Source organism: Mycteria americana, chromosome 2 (genome assembly GCF_035582795.1).
Source record: "Mycteria americana isolate JAX WOST 10 ecotype Jacksonville Zoo and Gardens chromosome 2, USCA_MyAme_1.0, whole genome shotgun sequence".
Lineage (NCBI taxonomy): Eukaryota > Metazoa > Chordata > Aves > Ciconiiformes > Ciconiidae > Mycteria > Mycteria americana.
In genome coordinates this window covers 146,479,602-146,500,401 of record NC_134366.1, presented here as the reverse complement: position 1 = coordinate 146,500,401, position 20,800 = coordinate 146,479,602, and the positions used below count along the sequence as shown (strand labels likewise).

Here is a 20,800-nt window from a genome sequence, read left to right as displayed (position 1 = left end):
AGGTAAGGTTGGATGTAGGTACTGATTGTAGCAATTCATTTATACTGGAAATAAGAGCATCTTCCTATCTGTTAAACAACATTTTGTTCTTATTCTGAATGGCTTCTGTATACAGGGATAGTATGAAGGTGAAAGTGGTTAGGCTGGGTCTTAATCCTGTCTGTACTGTGTCTCCTTGTTGTATGGAGCTCACAAACATTGTTGGGACTGTGTCTGAACTGCCCTATGGGAAGGTAAACCTGTTTAAATTAGAAATATCTGAACGTATAACCTGAAGATTTCCCTTATCTTTTGTGCCAGTTTGATCTTTTATTTGCACTGAACCAATGTTCACCTATAATACATGTTCAGTGTTAGTAAAGTGAATCATAGCAATGAGTTCATCCGTCTTGAGGTTCTTCACTGGATCTGTAAAAGAGGAGTGCACCACCAACATGGTTAACCTGCTATGGAACTGAGTTGGGTGGACTCTGCAGGCTAAACTTAAGGCCAAAGATTGCAGGCTACACAGGTTGGTGTCAGGCTGTGTATCAACAGTGTGTATAAACAGATAAAAAACCCAGAAGTGCTGTATGAGGCAGACAGAGCCCACAACACACTATGAGGGGAGAGTGGGTAGATGGCATTCATTAATGTAATGATTCAGAATCCATGAACTGGGATGTGATATGTTTCAAAGAGGTGGCCGAACCAATTTTTTTATTTGTTTATCTATTCATTCATTTTTTTTAAAGAACAGAAGATCAGATTTATGAGGTCACAAGTACTTTGTTACTGGGGAGAGTGAAGCTGCAGCAATACAATTTAACTGTACCTTGTAGATTGGCAATATATGTACCTTTCATTCTAGTGAGTAGTTCCAGTCCTTAGATGAGAAGCTAAGACATTTTTAAAGATGTATCAATGCTCTCATTGCCTCAAAGTCTTACACTGTGCTTTGTATAGGCTAGATTTTGAGAATGCTTAGAAACATTAAGATAACAGCAGTTACTTGTTTATGAAACATTACCTCAAGAGGACAGCATGTTTCAGAGGGTTTTTCCAGGTATTCTTAAGATACTGGCTTTAATCATAAAGCTTTCAGTTATTTGGACCATGTCTTCTCCCTCTCAGTTCTCCACAATTAAGAGCATAAACAGTTGGCATTAAATCCATCTTGATTTAAAAAGGAAGATCCTCTTATCAAGGAGTTTCCTGTAAGTGGGGACAGACTCTGCTACTTCACTATCCCCTGGCCACCTGCTTTGCCTATAAGTATGTGATTTTGATATTCTTCTCAGAAAGCTGAATGTTTCCCCACCCTCTCTTTCACATTCTTTGAGAGACAATAACAATACAGTGTAACTGTGTGAGAGCTATTGTATTTATTATTGTAGTTGGTGAATATTATTATGTACCCTGTGGACAGTCAATTATATGTAGCATATATTGTAGATTTTATATTTTGTCTGCTTTAAAAATTTCTTGAAGTGCCTAGAGCCAGGGTTAGGTGCTTAAGTTGTAACTTCAAATAAATAAATACATTAAATAAATAATTGAAACAGGCAGTTTCAGATAATAAAGAGAGCTAGCTCCTGGGTAGAAAACACTGTAAGTCTTAAAACAGCAGAATCTTTAATAAAGGAGATGAAATAAAAGCCCCAAATAATTTCTTCTCCGAAAAAAAACAAAACCAAAAAACCCTCAACCCAAACTAACAGGATTTATGCTTGGTGAATTAGAAGCTTCATTATATATGGTACAAAACTAATTACTAGGGAGCATTTTATTTACCTCTAATTTCTACTTAATAGCCACTGCACTTGTCATTGCAGGTATGGTTACAAAAGTATGGCTACCTTCCACCAACTGACCCCCGAATGTCGGTGTTGCGCTCTGCAGAAACCATGCAATCAGCTATAGCTGCCATGCAGCAGTTCTATGGCATTAATATGACAGGAAAAGTGGACAGGAACACAATTGAGTAAGTAACCGGTACTGAACTGCTCTTGACTTTTCTGTTTCAAGCAGGGTAAAATAGAATGGGGAAAAATTTATAACACATGAAGCAGGATGACCGGGACATCCAAATAGTGTTGCAGCTTCAGATGGGGAGTTAAAATGTTTCTCTCTCTCCTTGCCCCCCCTTTTTTTTTTTTCATCTTCTGTAGTTCATGGTAGCAGGTAGTCACCTGCCTAACTGCTGTCTGCCTTTGGGCATGTGTAAAGAAAATGTTTCAGCGTTAACTAAAGAAAGGGCCAAAAGGTTATCAATGTGGAAGTGGAGAAACCTATTCAAAATTGGCAAGAATTCAAGAAATGTTTCACAGTGGAAAGAGTCTTTTCTTACTGGAAAATCTTTAGGTGTAAATTTCCTTATCCTCATTGAAAAAAAATTTAGCACCCTCCACTGGCCCATTCATTTAATGGTTTCCAGTAACAAAAGACCAGGTATGGTCATTTTAACATGCAGTAGAATTGGATTAGTTTTGCATGCCCTTTGCAATTCTGTAGTTGTGTAAGGCTGGCAGTGTCTGATTTTACTGACAGACTGAACACAGAGAAACTTTGTGAAACACAGCTATTAAAAGACACTTCCAAACAACTCTATGCTATGCCAAATTTTAAAAATGTGTCAGGAAAATGCAAAAAAAAAAAAAAAAAAAAAAGAAGAGTATTAGTGCACAATTAAGAGAATGTATCTGGGATTAAGATTTGAAGTGCTTGTTGGACTCATTCCAGTTAAAATGCAATAAAGATTATCTTGTGATTTTAGAAAACGTTACTTTGCTTGAAAAGCAAACAATAACAAAATAGTACTGTCACTACATATTCAACATTTACTTTATTGAATTATGTTTCTACTACTTCTCTAAAATGCTTTTTAGGGGGAAAAAAAAAATCCTCCTTCATTTCCCATTTACCAGCCCGAACCCAATGTGTCATCTTTTGTTATTCTTTTTTGGTAAAGTAGCTGACATGAATGATTTTTGTATCATTTAGAGTTTAGGGAAGAGACTACCCAAAATGCTGGCGGGATTGGAAAAATCATTTTATTGCACTGGCACATGCATTATTGCATTGAAAAGCAATAAAGCAAAGCAGATTTTAGGGTTTCCCTAAGGGGAAGTGAGTTGATCACACATCCCTCAGTTTAGGAATTTAAAGGACCTTAGAACATGCAGTGCAATAGCAGTAAGTGCCTTGTGAAAGCCATGCTCAAAAGTACGTTTATGATTCAGTCTGCAGGGTGGAGAGACTAGGCTCTTTATACATCTTCAGTGACTGATGCTTGAGGGGAGAGTGCTGCTATACCGCTCACTAGTAGCCTGTTAAAGACACATTAGTGGCAGCTTTGTAAGAGGCAATATATTTCACTAAAGAGAAAATAATCTGTTCACAGTTAGCGGTACAGAGAAGATAGGAAGTGGTAACCTAAGGAAAAGTGAATGCCATCTCTTAGTTTAGAGTATCAGCTAGAGAGTTGGAAAAAAACAACCCAAAACTTTAATTGCAAAGGGAAGTGGTTTAGGTTTGCTAAATTGGGCTTGTTGGCCGGCATGTCAGCAAGGTTGTCTTCACTTCTTCTGCTACGTAAGAGACAAAGGAATCCATCTATGCAGCAGTCCAGAACATTAATTTTACAGTCTGGTGGTTATTGAGTCTTCTAAACCTTTTGATGCATGATTTTCTTCTACACAGAAAGCTATATTAAAGCATGGCATTTCTTAGGTACATATAACGCATGCTGGATGAATTCTGCATCTACTTACACATTTGGAGTTTCATTAACTTGAGACAAGTTGGGAACAGAACTGATTGTTAAAGACTTGTCACATTTACATTGGTGTTGAGAAAAAATCTGAACTCATTAAACTATTAAACTGCGGCCTCAAGTTACCATCAATTAAGACCGCTGAATATTCTTGGGAGATATGACTATATAACAAAGGACAACTTTTTTTTTTTTCCAGGTGTTCATTTATGGCAGTATTTTGTAAACGTTTGAAATAATTTTCCCTTTCATCTACACAGAAAGCATATATATTCTCTTTTGGCCAGAAATATGTGACAGTTTACCATTTGTTTCTCTGTGATTAATATGTTATAATCACATACAATGCTGGGATTACAAAATAAAGAGTACAGCAGGAACCTCATAAAAACAATATGTTCTCATCTTGTGAGCGGATTTACCTGCTTCTCTAGCATGTCTTGAGAAGAGATTACCATGTGCCTCTTCGTCTTCAGAAGTACAAACAATTAAAAGAAGTTACAGTAGTAACTTGATAGGAACCAACTTTGGGGATATTAACAGAGAAATAATGTCCTGCAGCATCATCATCAAAAGTCTCCTGGGAGGATTTTGTTGCTCTGAAAAAAAGATAATCCTCAATGAGTATTTTGGTATGCATAAATATGAACAGTGTTCATCTTCCCCCTACTACTCACCCTTCAGTTGTTTTTGCTACATTTTTAAATTTGTTTCCCAAGTGGCTTGAAAAGCATGGTGCATGCTTATTGCTGGGGACAAGGAAGAGTGAGTGGTAGAAAGAGACATCATTATAATGGCGTAAAAATATGAGGGACATTCTGAATACAAATATCATTACAATGGCAAACCCAATGAAAATACTGTCTGACATTTGCATGGGGTGCCACAGTATTTTCTGTGATTCATATATATATGACCAAACACAGTCAATGATTCATTAAAAAGAAGACTTCTGAAAATGGACCCACTGTTGGCATCCTGGTCTTTCATGTCCCTAAACCAAACATACTAAGTAGAAAAAGACTAGTCGTTGTCGTTTCTTAAAACTGCTATACATGTTTATTTCCAGAACATGTTTTGCAATTTAAAGCGGTACATTACAAACTTCTTGGTATACAGATAGAATGGTTGTGTATAGGATGCTGACTAAATCTATGCAATAGTAACAAAACATTCATTTTATTTTAATGTAATCCTTTATAAATAAATGGCAAATGTGCTTATTTTACTGCTCAGATGAGCTTCTAACCAAGTTTACTTCAAGGTTAATAATTAAGATGTAACCATATTTATGTGTGATTTCTGCTGTTTAATATTAATTATCAGTCACAGGGTAAGAGTGAATGGTAAATTTTGAGCTGTTGAAGTCAACTCAGTGGTCTATTTTATTAGTAGATGTTTTTGTACAAAAGCTATACAGTCAAATCCTTGTCAGTAACAGGACTAAAATACAGTATCTTACATCGCTCTCTGACTGCTTCCTATTACTTAGAGGAGTGTCAGTAAAGTCCTGTAAAAGTCCTGTAATAGCGGAGTACAGTAGGGAAGAGTAAAGATGTTTAGAAAACATATCTATCTCTTCTCACAAGAAGTTTAAGGGTACCATTCAGTAGTTTTCTTAAATAAATGTCTATAGTTTTTCCAGCAGCTAAGTCAAGTTGCACAAAGTCAAGTTGGGCTCTCCCTTTTATTTTCCTTTTTTGCTATAACTCTGCCAAAAAAAACCCAAACCCACCACCACCAAAAACATTGTACAGCCTAAGCAGCAGTGTTGATTAGGGATAAACGAGGTGGGGTGGTTAACCAAAGGTAGTTTTTTTAATGTTTTGATTCCATGTTAGACCAAAACTTTTTCCTGAAGTCTTAAGAAAGTGAGGAGACAAAAAGAGATTCCTCTTAACCCCCAAAGAACAAAATATGGTTAGGCAACTGGCTTGAGTTATGAGAAGTTAAATTTCAGCTCTCTCTCTACTCGAGGTTTACAGTTTTGCTGCATATTTTTATTTTAATCTTTTCAGATTTTCTGAGTCTAAACGGTTTTAATTCTCTTGACATGTATAGCTCCTCAAGATTCAAACTAATGGAGCTAACAGAAGAATTTGATGTGACATAGTCTACAGATAGACTACATTAGTCACAATTAAGCCTCTTTATTGAGTACTGATAAAATATTAATTCTGAGGGCCTGCTGCATAAAAGATTTCTACAAGTTCAGAAACAAACAGATGAAAGAGAGGCAAAGTCATTACCAGTATGTACCTTTTTAAAATGAAAAACAATTATTTCAAAAAAATAATTAAACTCCAACAAGCAGTCAAGAACATGGACGATCTTGATCATACTATGTTAAAAGCAGCTATATGTGGAAGAAAATAGAAATGAATGTTTTATTTGTCAATCCCCCCCCAGATGGAAGAGCATATTACACACTAAGTATCCCCAAATGTCATGAGCATTAATGATTGCTACTGACAGAAGTCTTTCTCCCAGTCAGTGTGAGAACAATTACTGTTTAAAAAAAATTTTTAACATATTAAAAAAAAAAGGAAAATTTATATGCCAGTAGTTGTTAACATTTTTCCTTATTTCTGTGCTAGAAAATACTGAACTCCAATACTAACCATGTAATAATTTGTTTAAAATTCTGACTGCTAAACTTAGCTCAGCTAAGATCTAGGTGGTAGATTTGGTGATAGTCCAACTCTTCAGCTGCAAATTGCATCTTTCCTTAGATTTTACATGAAGATTTATTTCCTGAAAGCTAGTGAACCACTTGTGCAAAGGCTTCCATTTTATTTACATTGGGATTTATATTGTGTGTGAACCACAGTCCTAGTCCTCATGTAAGAACAGTAAGAACACTAGTGGGCCAGACAGCATGATAACGTGGAACATCCCCTGCCCACCCAAACCAATAAAGATACAAGCATAATGTTCTTGATAGGTACATACCACTTCAAAATCAGTGCAGGAACAAATAGTGACTGCTTGAATTTCATAACATGTTATTTTGGGCTATGTTTTGTTTTGCTAAAAATGGCTTGTCAGTAGTTCTAGTAAGATAATACAATGCTGAATTTTGAGTTCATGTTACCTACTTTTTGTATTAAATCTTAAGTGTAAAACATTTTATGCTAACATTATTTTCTGTAAGAGTATTGAACCTTTGACATAACTTGAGAGATTATTTCAATAAGAGCTTTGAAGATTAATTTTTAAATTCACAACTTGGAATATTTACACTTATCTGCCCCTGGCTTGCCAGTGATCAAACCCTGTTATTAAAATAGGTCTCCATCAGTTAAGCTAAATAATTTAAACTTTTTTTTTTGGGAGGAGGCCTAGTTCAATTGATTTGAAGTCATTGCCCTTGAAACAATACAACTATAAGTCATATATTATATATTTTATACAAGACCCTGACATTTTTGTACAGTGTTTCTAACAAAATATAATAGTTATTTGGTTTTGCTTTATTCTTTGCTTCTTTCTTTTGATGTAGTGATATCACCTTAAGGTGAGAACACTGATCTTTTGTTACGTATATGTCTTTTTCTGCAATGTGTGTGTGCAGTTTCAACAGCATAAATTAAATATACCCTGTCATTAAAATGCATGGTAACTGCATGCTGATCTAACATGCACTGCAAAATAGTATTACTGACAACATGTCTAAAAGTTTTCTGAGGTCTGAGCTAATTTTAATTTCATTTGCTGAAGTGTAAATACAATATTTTACTAAGAAGAATAGAACTGCCCTTTGGTCTGTAACAAAGATCTGCTTCTTTCCTTCATTTTCTTTTATTATTAGAGCAAATTAAACTTTTCAATAATATTTCATCCCAAAAATCGCTAACGTCTACTTTGTTAAATGTACATTTCTTTTAAAAAAACAGAGGAACCTGAATTAAAGTTGCAAGGTGTTTCAACAAATACTGGTGGGGTAAAGTTTTATAGATTTTGCAGTATTGTCTTTGCAGACACTAGGCAAAGAAGATTGTCTTCCTTGCAAATAAAAATAATAGTCAACTGTTTTATGCCACGCATACTTTGTAATTATTCTGACCAGAAATTAGAGCAAATGATTCTGTGTTCCTTATTTGAAACAGGTATCCATGAACTCAGTGTCTTCAGTTCACGCTGTCAAATTCATAAGTTTTGGCTTCCCCACTTGTACTACTTGATTGATATGTCATACATCAAAGTTTTTGCAGGCTTTATATAGTCTTTATCAGTGGAATTGGGGTACAGTGCCATCTTGGTACTATCACTAAAATTTTGTATTTTTGCACAGGCTGGTGAGCTTAACTCCTGCTTATGCATTTAAAAAATAGTTTGCTATAGATCCATAGCTACAGCATATATGAAGTGTTATAAGTCTGGCTGTACTTTTAAACCTCTTGACACGGATTTATGAAAATGAGTGTGGCTGATTTTGACTGGATTAGCCCATCTTTAAAAATTCATTCAGTATGCATATGGTTTGTCTTGTATTAGTTGGTGTACAACTTACAATGCACATCTCATTCCTTGAGTACAGAACTGAAAAATCAATGATTTAATTAGATTCTGTAGTTTTTTATTCACACACACACACACACACACACTAGTCCTTTGTACTGCAAATATTCCATGTATTCTTTTGGACAAAACAAGATGGTTTTCTTCATTTTGTGTATATTGAACTAAGAATATCTACTGGAAAGATGAAAGATGGTTGGATGGTTGCTTTTTGAGTTTTTGTTACCTGAGCGTGTTTTAAAAGGAGTTTACATTCTGAGATGACATTTCAAATTATTTTTCTGTCATCCAGTCATACATACATACAGCTGTTGTGTATATATTTATTTATGAAACGATGCTTAAATGCCAGTTTAATGGTCAGAAATTCATTCATGCAAGGCTGAATATAGGCTATGACTACTCTTGTGGTAAATACCATTGGAAAACTATAGCTTTTACATCAGTAATTATTTGGCACAGTAGAAATAAAGTCAAATGAATTGGAAAAGCAACAGAGGAGCTTTGTCTTTTACTTATGCAGTGAATGTCTTTAATCTTACTATCTTCCTGATGGTAAATTGTTCTGCAGCTATTCAGCTCATATAAAAGAATAACTTCAGCTGAGTTTTGTTCACTTTTACTCAAACTAAATAACCCCTTACCCTACAAGTGAGAAACAGTTCAATGATACTTCTGTTGAACTCATGCTTTTGAATTAGGTATCATGCTAATTTTGACATATTTGGAATGCTGACAAATTTGAAGTTTTTTAAATATTGGAAAACATTGAAATATTGAAGGCCACTGTAAAAATCAAGCACTTCTGTGGAAAGCCTGGTGCTGCTGCAACAGTCATTTTTGTTGTTTGTGATTTAGACCTTTTCAGCTTGATTTTGTGCAGAGCATTAAATATTCTTAAGCAGAATTCTTGAGTTAAATATCTCCACCAGGAACTTACAGTTGCAATGAGGTACTCTTTATTGTGTGGAGAGAAAGTAAGATAGAAGAACTTAATAGTATCATAAAGTTAGCATTTTCAGTATCTTGAATTAAAAAATTCTGGCAGTTGACCGGGCTCTTTGATTAAAAGAACTCGAGGCTTGTTTAAATATCGTGACAATGAGACAAAAGAGAAGGATCACAGAATACAAAAAATAATTTAGGAACTAGTGATTTGACTAAATATTTGTGTATATACTTTAACTTCACCTTCAGCAAGCAAGCTAGTAATACAGATCATAATTACCTTGAATGAATCAGAATAAATTATTGACTGTGAAAGACTTGTCCAGTTGTGAATTCTGTGTTCAGAGGTTGTAGCAAAAGAAAACTAGGAAAAATAACAGCAAAGAAATTGGTTTCTCAATGTCATAGCATGCAATGAAGTTCCACAAACTATACATCTGGTAACAAGATAACTGTTCCTTTTGTTAGTCATTGTTGCATGTAGACACAAGATTGATAATACTGTAACTTCAAAAAAGTATGATGTTTTAATTAGTTGGGTGTAGTGGTTATGATTTTTCTTTCATGTTGCTTTAACTATGTGTGCTGTTTCTCGCAGCTGGATGAAGAAGCCTCGATGTGGTGTGCCTGACCAAACAAGAGGTAGCTCCAAGTTTAACATTCGTCGGAAACGCTACGCGTTAACAGGACAGAAATGGCAACACAAACATATCACTTACAGGTACCAAAGATATTCATACAGATATAGAAATGTCACTAGTAGTGCTGACTTTTAATTTAAAGTAAATAGAAATTTCTGAAATATTTTTCAATATTTTGGGAAGTTTACTATTAATATGTGATATAAAAATGCTGATTTGGATACCTCTTGGATAAGTGTCTATGTGCTACACAAGAACCAGATTGTTTTCTTGGATTAAAATTGCATGCATTTAGTAACTGGTAAATTCTCTGAAGCTTTCAGCATCAATTTAACACCCAATAAGTCCTCAACCTTACCTTTCAACACTCTTGGCAACTTCTCAGGGAGAATTGCTCTGAAACTAGGAGCGCTCTAATGAAACTCAGATCTCTAATTTAAGTATGTAAAATACGTTATTGAAAGGAGTCAGTGTCTGCAAAATGTAGGTGCCTACAGGTCTGTTCTAAGTACAAATGACTTTGATTATAATTTGGTGAGTCACTGACCCAACAATTTCCTGCCTACATGATGATGGGCATAGGGGTATGTGCAGGGGTGTACACCTGTATAACCCTTGAGTCTGGCATGTAGTTTACACAGTATGTTGCCTACTGTCAAAACTGATCTTTGCAGGGACACTTAGATGCAAACTGTGTACTTGCTAGAGCTCTGTCAACCAAAGAAAGTGTCAAGTATATAATACAAAATCCATAATTTGTCAGCAAACTAAGGATTCCAATACAGCCTGTTTGAAAATTTACACAGCCTTGTTGGGATTCCTGTAATATCTAACAAGGGTATCTTCTGGGGGATAAAATAGTTTTCAAATTCATTAACTGGTGCCATTATTCATGAACCCATATGAGTATTAAATTTTAAGTTCATAAGCTCTAATGGTCATATAGACTATTCTTCATACCACAGCAAAGAGATAATTTTATTAGTAAGTCAGTGTCAATACTATGGCTTATGTCTGAATTGGAGAATTCCATTGTAAGACATTAGACACGGATATAACTTCAAGCAATAAAGAACTGGCTGCCTTGAGATTAGTATGTTGCATTGGCTGGAGTCCTTTATTGTTAATGTAAATATAATGCATAGTTGGTTAGAATAAGAATGCCCACCTACAGCACTTTAAATTTATCTGCATTTTAAAATCAAAATGTAGTATGAGTGCACACATATGACAACGCATGCACGGTCACCTACATGTGTGTTTTTCTATCACTCTGATTTGTACAGAGTCTGATTCTCTATTTCATTACAGGATTTTTTACAACAGTCTAAATCCTACTACTTGTACATCTTCCGTACTGTCACCCAAGGCATTAATCATAATAACAAACGAGGGTGCCCGGTATTAAACTATCTGGCAACTATCTAGTAATCTTTCTCACTTTGAAGAATTTATAGCAATTCTTTACCTCCTGCCTTCCCTCTTGTAAAATGTTCACTCTCTCACTTTGACAAGACCTCCAGTCAACCAGAGCTTTGAAGTGAATAAGCCTATAATATTTTTGTAGTGAATTTTACAGACCAAATGACATTTAAAGCAGAAAATCCAAATTTTATTAGAATAAAAAATACAATATTAATCTTTCTGAATTAAAAAGTAACCCAAAGCAAATAAGGACAACAAAAAAAGAAATAAAATTCTTTACACACTTCTCACCTGCTTTGTTCTTTCCAGCAATTCCCTGCTTACAGGCTTAATACCAGTTAACTGAATGACATTTTAAGTTGTTTTGTTCCCTAAACTTTTGATCATATCTCTAGCATCACTTGTCTGCTCCATTTTTCTCTGAGGCACTTCTCAGCCTCTTTATAACCCGCAGGTTTCCAGCTGCATTCTGTGTCTTCCTGGCCAGTCAAACCTTGTAGTCTGAAGTGTGCCTGCTAAGCAAGCTTAGTAATTCCTCCAAACAAAGAGCGATTTCTCCCTCATTTCAGTGTCTGCTACCTCTTCCACTTTTCTGGAAACCAAAACCAAAACCAAAACCCCACAAAAAACACCCCCAAAACCAAGCAACACCCCCCCCCCCCCCAACCCCCCCCCCCCCAGACACAGAATAAACAATAAAAAAGATGCCATCCATCACAGTTATCTTATCATAGGACTGCACTCACCAGCTTTTCTGAATAGCAAGGGTAATAGCAAAAAAAGGTATTTTGTGGACATACCCATTATGTTAAAAAGAAACCAACAGATGAGCAGAACATGAACCCTTACAGCAGTTAATGGGTTTTTCTAAAATATTTGGTGATTTTTTTTTTGCCAAGGATTTTGATTGGAGTACGGTAAGGCAAGCTTTTAAAATTTGCTTATTTGTTGCTTATTTCAAGAAAATATTTAATATAATACTGTAAATGTATAAACTCTTGTTGGACTCCATGAAATCTGCAGATGTGGAGTTCTTTGCATGCATCACTGCCAAACAGGTGCAATTCCAGTGCTGAGGGGACCCCTTTGAAAGAGACCAAAAGCTACATTTACCACTTACTATCTGTCTGGCTACTTGGTCTTATAGTATATCCTCAGATGCTTTATTTAAATGATATAATTATCACTTCAGGCAAAACATCAAGACATTATTAATGGAAATATAGAATTAAGATCACATATAAATGCATTTTAAACTGTGTCTACTTATATTTTTACTCTAGCATTTTCTGTCTGTCACTTATTTTTTCCCCAAGAATTGCTCCTGGCACCTGTTAAATTTAAATTAATTAATGTTGTTCAGAATATATTTCCTCTTAGATTGTCCCTGTAATCATGGGTAAGAGGATCAAAACAGGTACACATGAGACATAATACTTTTTCTACATTTCCATATTTTCAATTTGTAATATTTCAAGCTGAAACAGTTCCCCAAAATTTCAAGATGGAGCTTCAAAGAAGTGACTTACTATTATAATTTATATTATTTATGTCCTTTTTGGCCACATATTACATTTTGGACTTAGATGATAATTACTCTTAGAAAACAATGTGTGTGCAGACAGTATCAAAATGCAGATTTCCGGTATTGGGAACATCAACATGGAATGGGCATTGTGCTGCATTAATTATACTTTCTCTCCTTCAGGGAATGCAGCTTTCCCCTTATTTGACCTGGTGAATAGCGTGATTGTTAGATTTTCTGTTTCTAATGAAGTTACACAGCAATATTGCTCACTGTATCTTTTCTGCCTGGTATAGTTCATGCTGGTATACCTTGTAAATATTATTAGTACTTATGTTATATACTAACATGACTTTTACAAAGAGAGAAACAGAAAGTGATTATTTGAACCTTTTTACTAGCCAGAAGAGTATAGGAGTGAAGGAGAACATCTAGAGTATATGAAAATTATAGCCCCATTACAGAACAAAGTACAAAGATCTTAATGATATGGCCTTGATTCTTCCTTAGTGTTTTAGACCGTATCAGGTTACATAACAATCTCTGAATATTATATAGAGTCAGAGGAGAAATCTATGAAACCTATTCAGGGATTTTTTTAATTATTTTTAAAAGGTTTTTTTACGGCATTGTTTACAAAGACACTTCGGAGTCTTTCAAAAAACAGTCACCTTCTCTTTTGCTAGGGAAGTAAATCATCCAGTACATTAAAGAAGGAGCAACAGTGTGAATCAATAAAGCAATCAGCTTTGTAAATTAGAACATAAATGTTTATATGTCCTTTTTAGACAGAGAATTATTGAATATAAAGTCCTCCTCATCAGAATTCTGGGCACACTGTTCATAATTTAACTCCAGCAGTCAGTCATTGGTCACTTGCTCAGATGATTCAGTCTACAGAACACTTTTGCATATAAAGTTGGAGAATGCTCTCTAAAAAGCCAAGCTTTGCCTTGAATTACAACCATTACTTGGAATTCATAACAATTTAAAATAAAATAAAATCATAATTTAAAAGCTATTCTGCTTCATTTTGCTGTCTTGAGGAAGTAAAAAAAAAAAACAATTTGATTGTTCAGCAATATGTAATAATTTAATTGGTGGAGGAAACTTAACTGTAGATGGTCAATGGCTTCATCCCAAACCAAGTAGAATTAGTTTAGTCTTTTTCTTGACTTCAGCAGACATTGAGTCAAGCCCTAGATTAATGTCTTTTTCCTTTCTAAAGTTGGATACATCATGGATTTCAGCTCTCCAAAAACCAAAAGAAGATAAAAGATTTGGACTTGTCTACCTTTATGCTGTCCAGTTAAATTAATTAATGTTAGCTGGGAGCTTCAGTATGCAACAAAAAGTCCTATCTGGCTTGTTAACAATAGTCTGTGTTATTTCTATGATCCATATTGTGTGGAATATGGTAAGAGACTTTCTTGGATGTTTAAAAGCCACACTGAAAAGTAAGAAAATACTGAATTAAGAAAAAACATAGAAAATACAGTTGATTCAAAGTAGCAACAAGATTTTTTAATAAAATAATATTTTGAATGTACTACTACAGAGGGATATTCAGCAAATATTTTGTAAATCAAGGAATAGCAGACCTTATTAATCATACTTGTCACAAAGTCAGTATATGCTGAATTTCCTTGATTTCAGTTTGCTCATGAATGAAAAAAGGTCAGCTCTGTGTCCATGTTGAAATGACAACACAAGCTTTGCATTGTGATGATGTTCTCACTGCAGTATTTTTGAAATATATGGCTGTCCTATTTCAGCATCAAGACATAAGCATATTGTCTGTCCATTAAAAATGAAAAACGGAAATTAAGGGAAATAATGATTATCTGTTTTTTCCAGAGATGCCGAGAACATCCTAACTTTAACAAATTTGTGAATAATTGAAATGTCTGAAAACTTTTCTTCAATATGCTAGCAATATTCTATGCTTTAATTCAGTTGTACCTGACTAATATATTTTGAAACATGCTAGAAGAATTTACAGGATTAGGCTGCACTTTGATATATTTTTTCCTCTACGTACATATGAGGCCTACAAGACCTTAAGGCAATGGAAATACCTAACTATATGCTCTAGAATCCTACCCTACCATTTTAAGCCAGTAACAAATTCTGAAGTTCTTAGCTCCTCTGTATTACACATAGTAGTATAGAAATTGCATGCAGATTTATATTGAGAAGTGATACTTCCAAATGTGGAAAGCGTTCTGAGTGGCATGGTGAAGAAGTTTTCAGGGTTCTCTGGAAAGAGGTGTTTTCAAAATGACCCACCCATGAGTTCTTAGCATTCCTACTTACATTTTTTACTGGAACTCTGATGATTTACAGCTGCAAATCTAGAAAAATAGTAATTTGTACTAGAGACACTTCTTGTTTTCTACAATAAAGTTCTCATAAACTGTTAGACTACCAGAGGGCTTCAACCCTTAAGGACTAATGGGACAGGGATGCTATGATTCCTGACACTAAGCATTAGGTTTTTGTAGTAAGCATGGATGCAGACTTAGATGCTAATTAAGGCTCTAGTAAACATTCTTTTGTCATTATAACTGCATCTTCTACCAGCTTTCAATCAGAAATATCATAAAAAATTCAATTCTAGTCAACCTGATGATAAACAGGAAAGTTTCCGGTATCTATCTACCTCATATCTGCTACTGCCATACGCAATGTTTAGGAAGATGAATAAAATGGAATACTTCAGTTTCTGAGTGTTGATTGAAGCATATTTATCCTTCTATTAAAGCTTGGTGTTAGTTCAACTTAATAAAGGTAATGCTTGCCCTTTTCTTAAAAAACTACGTTAGCAGCATTATATACCTTAGCATTTCTAACCTATGAATGGAAGGGGGGAGGACACATCAAATATACCAAATAAAAGGAGATTAAATTACATTGCGGTGATTCTAAAATTTATGCAATGAAAAAAGTCTAGATAACTGTAATTGTGAGAGAGGATTCCTACATAACAATCAATTAAGCCAATTAGTTATGCTTTTCCACAGTGTAATTAACAAAAAAAATGTTCTTCACTGTATGTATTTTTAGTGTCAGGTTTTTTCACATAAAACTTGAATATTGTAGAATATCAGTTCTCATTTCTTTAATACTTACCTATTTCAGCAAACCTGAAATAATTAAATATTTGCATTTCAGTATGCTATAATTGCAAATATTTATGTTGCATTTTATTAATTTTAAATTAATTAGTAGTAAATTATGACGTAGGTTTACTTAGAACATCTTTCCTCTAAAAGCATTTATCTGTCAAGTATTTTGCTAGTCTTGGTTTTGTATCTTGGAAATCTCATCTTTGTCACTTTTCATCTCCTTTTAATGAATTACGGGGAGAATATTATCCATGAAACCAAAGAGGCAAGAGAATGATAAATTTTTTCCAACATGGCAGCAGTAGGTTGACTTTTAATGTGGTCACAGAACAAGAAAATCAAAAGCAATAGTTCAGACTTGGGTTTAATCAGCTGGAGCAGGAGCTATATGAGCCAAGATCACATTTTACATTAGAAATATTCTTAGGTTATAGCTACAAGGAGTTAGCAAAGTGAGACTGGGAAGAAGTTGAAGCTAAGAAAACCCACATCAGTGAGAGACTAATGAAGCAACTTGATAGAAAGTATCTCTAGAGAAATGATGGTGCAAAATGAAATATACCTTTGACCGGAAGTAATCTATTAATTTCAATAAAAGTAACAGTGGGATTAAAAAAAAAAAGCTTTGGTTCAGTTTAGGCTTGATTTACAGCAATGGCATTAAGAAGGTAGTTTCAACAAGTTACTGAAATTTAAGCGATGTTTCAATTCATTTTATCTTAACTGTTTCATATCAAATACAGATCTATAATTGGTTTACTTCAAACAGATTACTGACTGCATCTTTTTACCTACTCAGTTGAATTTCCTGCTCTTTTATCTTCTGTGTCCTTTCTCTCTTTAGAACAGCATTTCCAATTTGTGACTTTGCTCCAATAAAATCTTGGAATGTTTGAGAGAAATGGCATAGTAAAAATATTTTCCCCATTTATATTTAATTGATATATTTATGGTCTAAAAAAATTAAAATATCATCTTGCATCATTATAATTACCTAATAACTCTAAAAGCACTCATTAGTATCCAGTCTAATCAGCACAACAGGGTAGTAAGATATTGTTAACCTTGTACTCTGGATTTAATGCACAAATGAGCACAGAACCAATTTAAAAACAGTATTTATTATATGCAGTGGAGAATAGAAGTATCAAAGTCTACAGACCATGAAGAAGTCTGTCACTGAGTTATTGCAACTCTTGTGGAGGCCATTACTGCTAAGGTAAGCAGTAATAATAAGCTTTATGCATTTTGAGCTTGGTCTAGCCTTTGCTGAACTGCCTCTTGGGTCTAGCTTGGGTTAGAAGGGTTGATTTTATATACAGAGTTGTAGCAATCTACATGAAAAATATAATGAGCTGTTCTAATGACAGCTCAGGAAGAAAAAAAGGAAATAGTGAAATTTAATGGCAAATATGTCCTACTTCGTGTACTGTATTTAAATTTCAGATGACTGATTTTACACAGCCAAGTGAGGTATATCCTGACAGCCTTGCAAGGCTCCTGAAGCTGTTGCAGCCAAAAATGTGTCACTGAAATATGGATAATTTTTTTTGAGGATATTTTGGGGAAGCGGGGGGAGGGGAAGGAAAACCCAAAGCTTTTCTAAAATTAATAGGACTAGATTTCAGAATAACAGTCTCCAAAACAGGACTCTTCAGGCATCTGTAGAAATAGTAAATCAGTGTGAAAAGTGCATATCACTGGTGAAATCTTATTCTTCTTGTGCAAGACATGGTTTTAAGAGCTATAATGCCTAAAGCAACTATCAGGTTGAAAACCATGTTTGCAACAAACAGCAATAATAACCACAAAATACTGTATTCTATTGATACATGCCTGTGGTCCTCTAAGAATAACAGCTTTCAAAATTTATACAAAGCATCACTCAGTTTACTAGTTTGTAAAAAATGACTTAGAAGTAAATGTTTCATCTTATAGATCATCTTTTGCTTACTAAAATACTTTCCCTTTGGAAGGAATTGTGAGTATGTTCTTCAGCCTCTTTATAAGGTTGCACTGCTGATCTGGTCAAGGTCAGCATTGGATCTCTCTGTTGAACATCTTTTCTGTGAAATGATCACTAGACTCGGAGGTTAGAAAAGTCATACTTAGGAAATATTGTTTTCTTATTGTGATGGCCCTTGTCTTGCTATGCTGCCTCTTTGCAATAGGGAGTGGTTCTGAGTTGGCATGTCCTCCACTTATTTTTATTTGAGCTCCTTTACCTGGACATGTTGAGTGTAAGATACCCAGTTCCTCTTTTTTTGTTACCAGTGACAGTTACCACTATTTTAGGTGACTGCTGGCTTTAAGATGTAGAGGCAAATGTAATAGGAGAAGGGTTCATATAAGACTTTATTTGCTATTGCAGTGTTATGTCTAAACTGAAGACTTTTAAGAGATGAGTCCTAGAATCTCTGGTAGTTGCTACATTGTCTGTATGGACTGATCTTCTTACTGTACTTTCCCTTTGGAGGGTATATGATCAACACCATGAAAGAAATGTAAAATAACTTGGATTTCATATGTCTACATTGGTGAATTATTCTAAGCAAAGTTCCCGGCTAGACAACTTCAACATTCGTGTTACACATGGTATTGGAATTTACCCTTTTAGGATGGCTTGTGTTAAACACATTAAAATGGACAATCATTTTCTGGAAATACTTTTATATTAGAATAACTACTGGTTTATTTAATTTCTTTTAGAAGCTACATTTTTCAGTATAATCTCACCCTCTCCAGAAGGTTGTTTTGGAAGCCAGAAATCTGTCTTGTTTTAATACAGAATGTATGCTTTGAAAAATATTTCTTCTTGACAATGAATCTTGAAATGTAGGATGCTATTTCAAAAGTAATTCAATAGCTGAATCCCGTGGAAAAGGTCTCCCATCATAGGTAATCACCCCTAGTTAATGTGTGTGAAACTAGCACAATGGCTCAAATTTTCATTTGTGATCAATGACTAGAACTTAATTCTGTTCACTGAAAAAGCAAGAAAATGTAAAGTGATAAGGTTTAAAACGTAAGTAAAATCCTTTTAGACCAAGTAATTAATCAATTTACCACCAATACAAAATTCCAATCTCTTTTTATCCATTTCCTCATATCACATAAAACAACATAAGACCATCCTTTTGCTGTTTACATAACCCCAAAGTGTGACTTTGAACCATTACTAAGATTCCTAAATACAAAACAATAAAAAAAAAATAAACTGTATCTTTCAGATGAACTTTTGCTACATCAAAATATCAGTTTTGCTAGCCATATTCTATTTTCTATGAAAGCCTATTGATTCATTTGCTGTATTAATTATAGGTAGCAAATAACAGAGGCTCTAATCCTTCAATGAGCTGCGCTTCAGACAATTTACATGCTTTAGGGAGCACACTGCGGGACTGACTAAGAGAAAATTCATCAGCTTTGTAAGTGATATTCTTAGTATAGCAAGGTTAACTTGTCAAGTTTTTGGTAGTGGCAGTGTAAGTGTACCTTTGTGAGGTGTTTTCATTTAGTGCCACATGACACTCTGGCTGTAAAATACTGTACATTCTCAAAGGGCACAGGATGAGTAGTTTATGAACTCGTTAACTAAAACATCTCGAAACAGTAATTCACAAAGGAGGGAGCTTTCAGAGGGTCGTTCTGCGGGGACTGAGAGTTGGTCCAGTGCATCCAATATTTTTTTAATCACCTGAAAATCAACACAACACTCATCATAAAAGTAATGATGAGTAAATAACTATGAAGAAATGGCATCACACAAAGCAATTTGAATCACATGACATTGACAACATATAAGGTAAAGCTATACCTACAGATCAGAGGACTTTTTCTCTCTGACAGCAAGATCAGTACAGCAGTACTTTGTAGTTCTGAAAGAGTCTGTTTTAAAAAAAAATTGCAAAATTGGAGTGAGTTCAATAAAAATCACAGAAAATATTTAACAGACTGGAGAAAATTACTTATAACAGGAGATTTAAAGAGTTCAAACTTTTAATTTCAAAGAGACAAGAAAAAGTTAATGACTTCTCAGTGCAGAAATTTCTTTTAAATGTGTTTTTTTTATCGGGGAAAATGTTCTTAAAGCTCATGTATGTGAAAGAGAAAGGCAGAACAAGAACAAATGTTACAATCCAGACAAGTAAGAGAATAGGCAGAAGTATGTAATGACTGGTTAAATCATACTTGGAACAAAAGATCAAGGGAAGCAGTGGATTCTCTACGGCATACTGTCTTCTAATTTGTCTTGATATCTCTTTGGAACATACATACTAGCTAAAAAGAAATAATGCTTTGGTTAGACTAGCATTATTGGACTCAATACAAGAATATTTTTGAGTGGAAGTCAAAGTAGGTAACTGTTTTCTACATGAAACTATGAACAAAATATATGTGAAGACAAATCTATAAAATTAGACTTGAAGGATTTATTTCCATTTATATAAACTTACAATACTATATAATCAAGCGCATTTAATGCACAAAACAAATCAATCATTTCAGGTTTATTAATGAAAATATTTTTGTTTGCCATTAACACACCATACTGTGTAAACTTACATAAATCTTACATAAATCTTACATATACTCTAGAACTATGTAATTTCTGAAAGTCATGCTGGACATTCAGTCAAGCACATGTCAAATGAACAAACAGTATCTGATTGCAGCAGCTTCAGAACAGACACAAACCTAACAGAGTTTTTGCTGGCCATATGAATCCAGTAAAAATGATGGAGGAAATTGGATAGGTCTGAAATTGATGGAGGAAACTGGATAGGTCTGAAATTGATTATTGCCATTCTTTTCTTTAATTCAGTAACAAAAATAAATAAAGAAGGTTTTTTTTGAA

The 20,800-nt window shown here is 34.4% G+C and overlaps 1 protein-coding gene across 2 annotated transcripts in view; it reads left to right on the top strand.

Moving 5' to 3' along the window:
* The window catches only part of MMP16 (matrix metallopeptidase 16), a 193,732-nt gene that overhangs the window by 89,142 nt on the left and 83,790 nt on the right, over positions 1 to 20,800 (top strand). For both annotated transcript variants that reach the window (XM_075494902.1, XM_075494901.1), the window contains 2 exons: positions 1,815 to 1,963; positions 9,822 to 9,944. In XM_075494902.1, the coding sequence (XP_075351017.1) occupies positions 1,815 to 1,963; positions 9,822 to 9,944 (272 nt within the window). The remainder of the gene's footprint in view (positions 1 to 1,814; positions 1,964 to 9,821; positions 9,945 to 20,800) is intronic.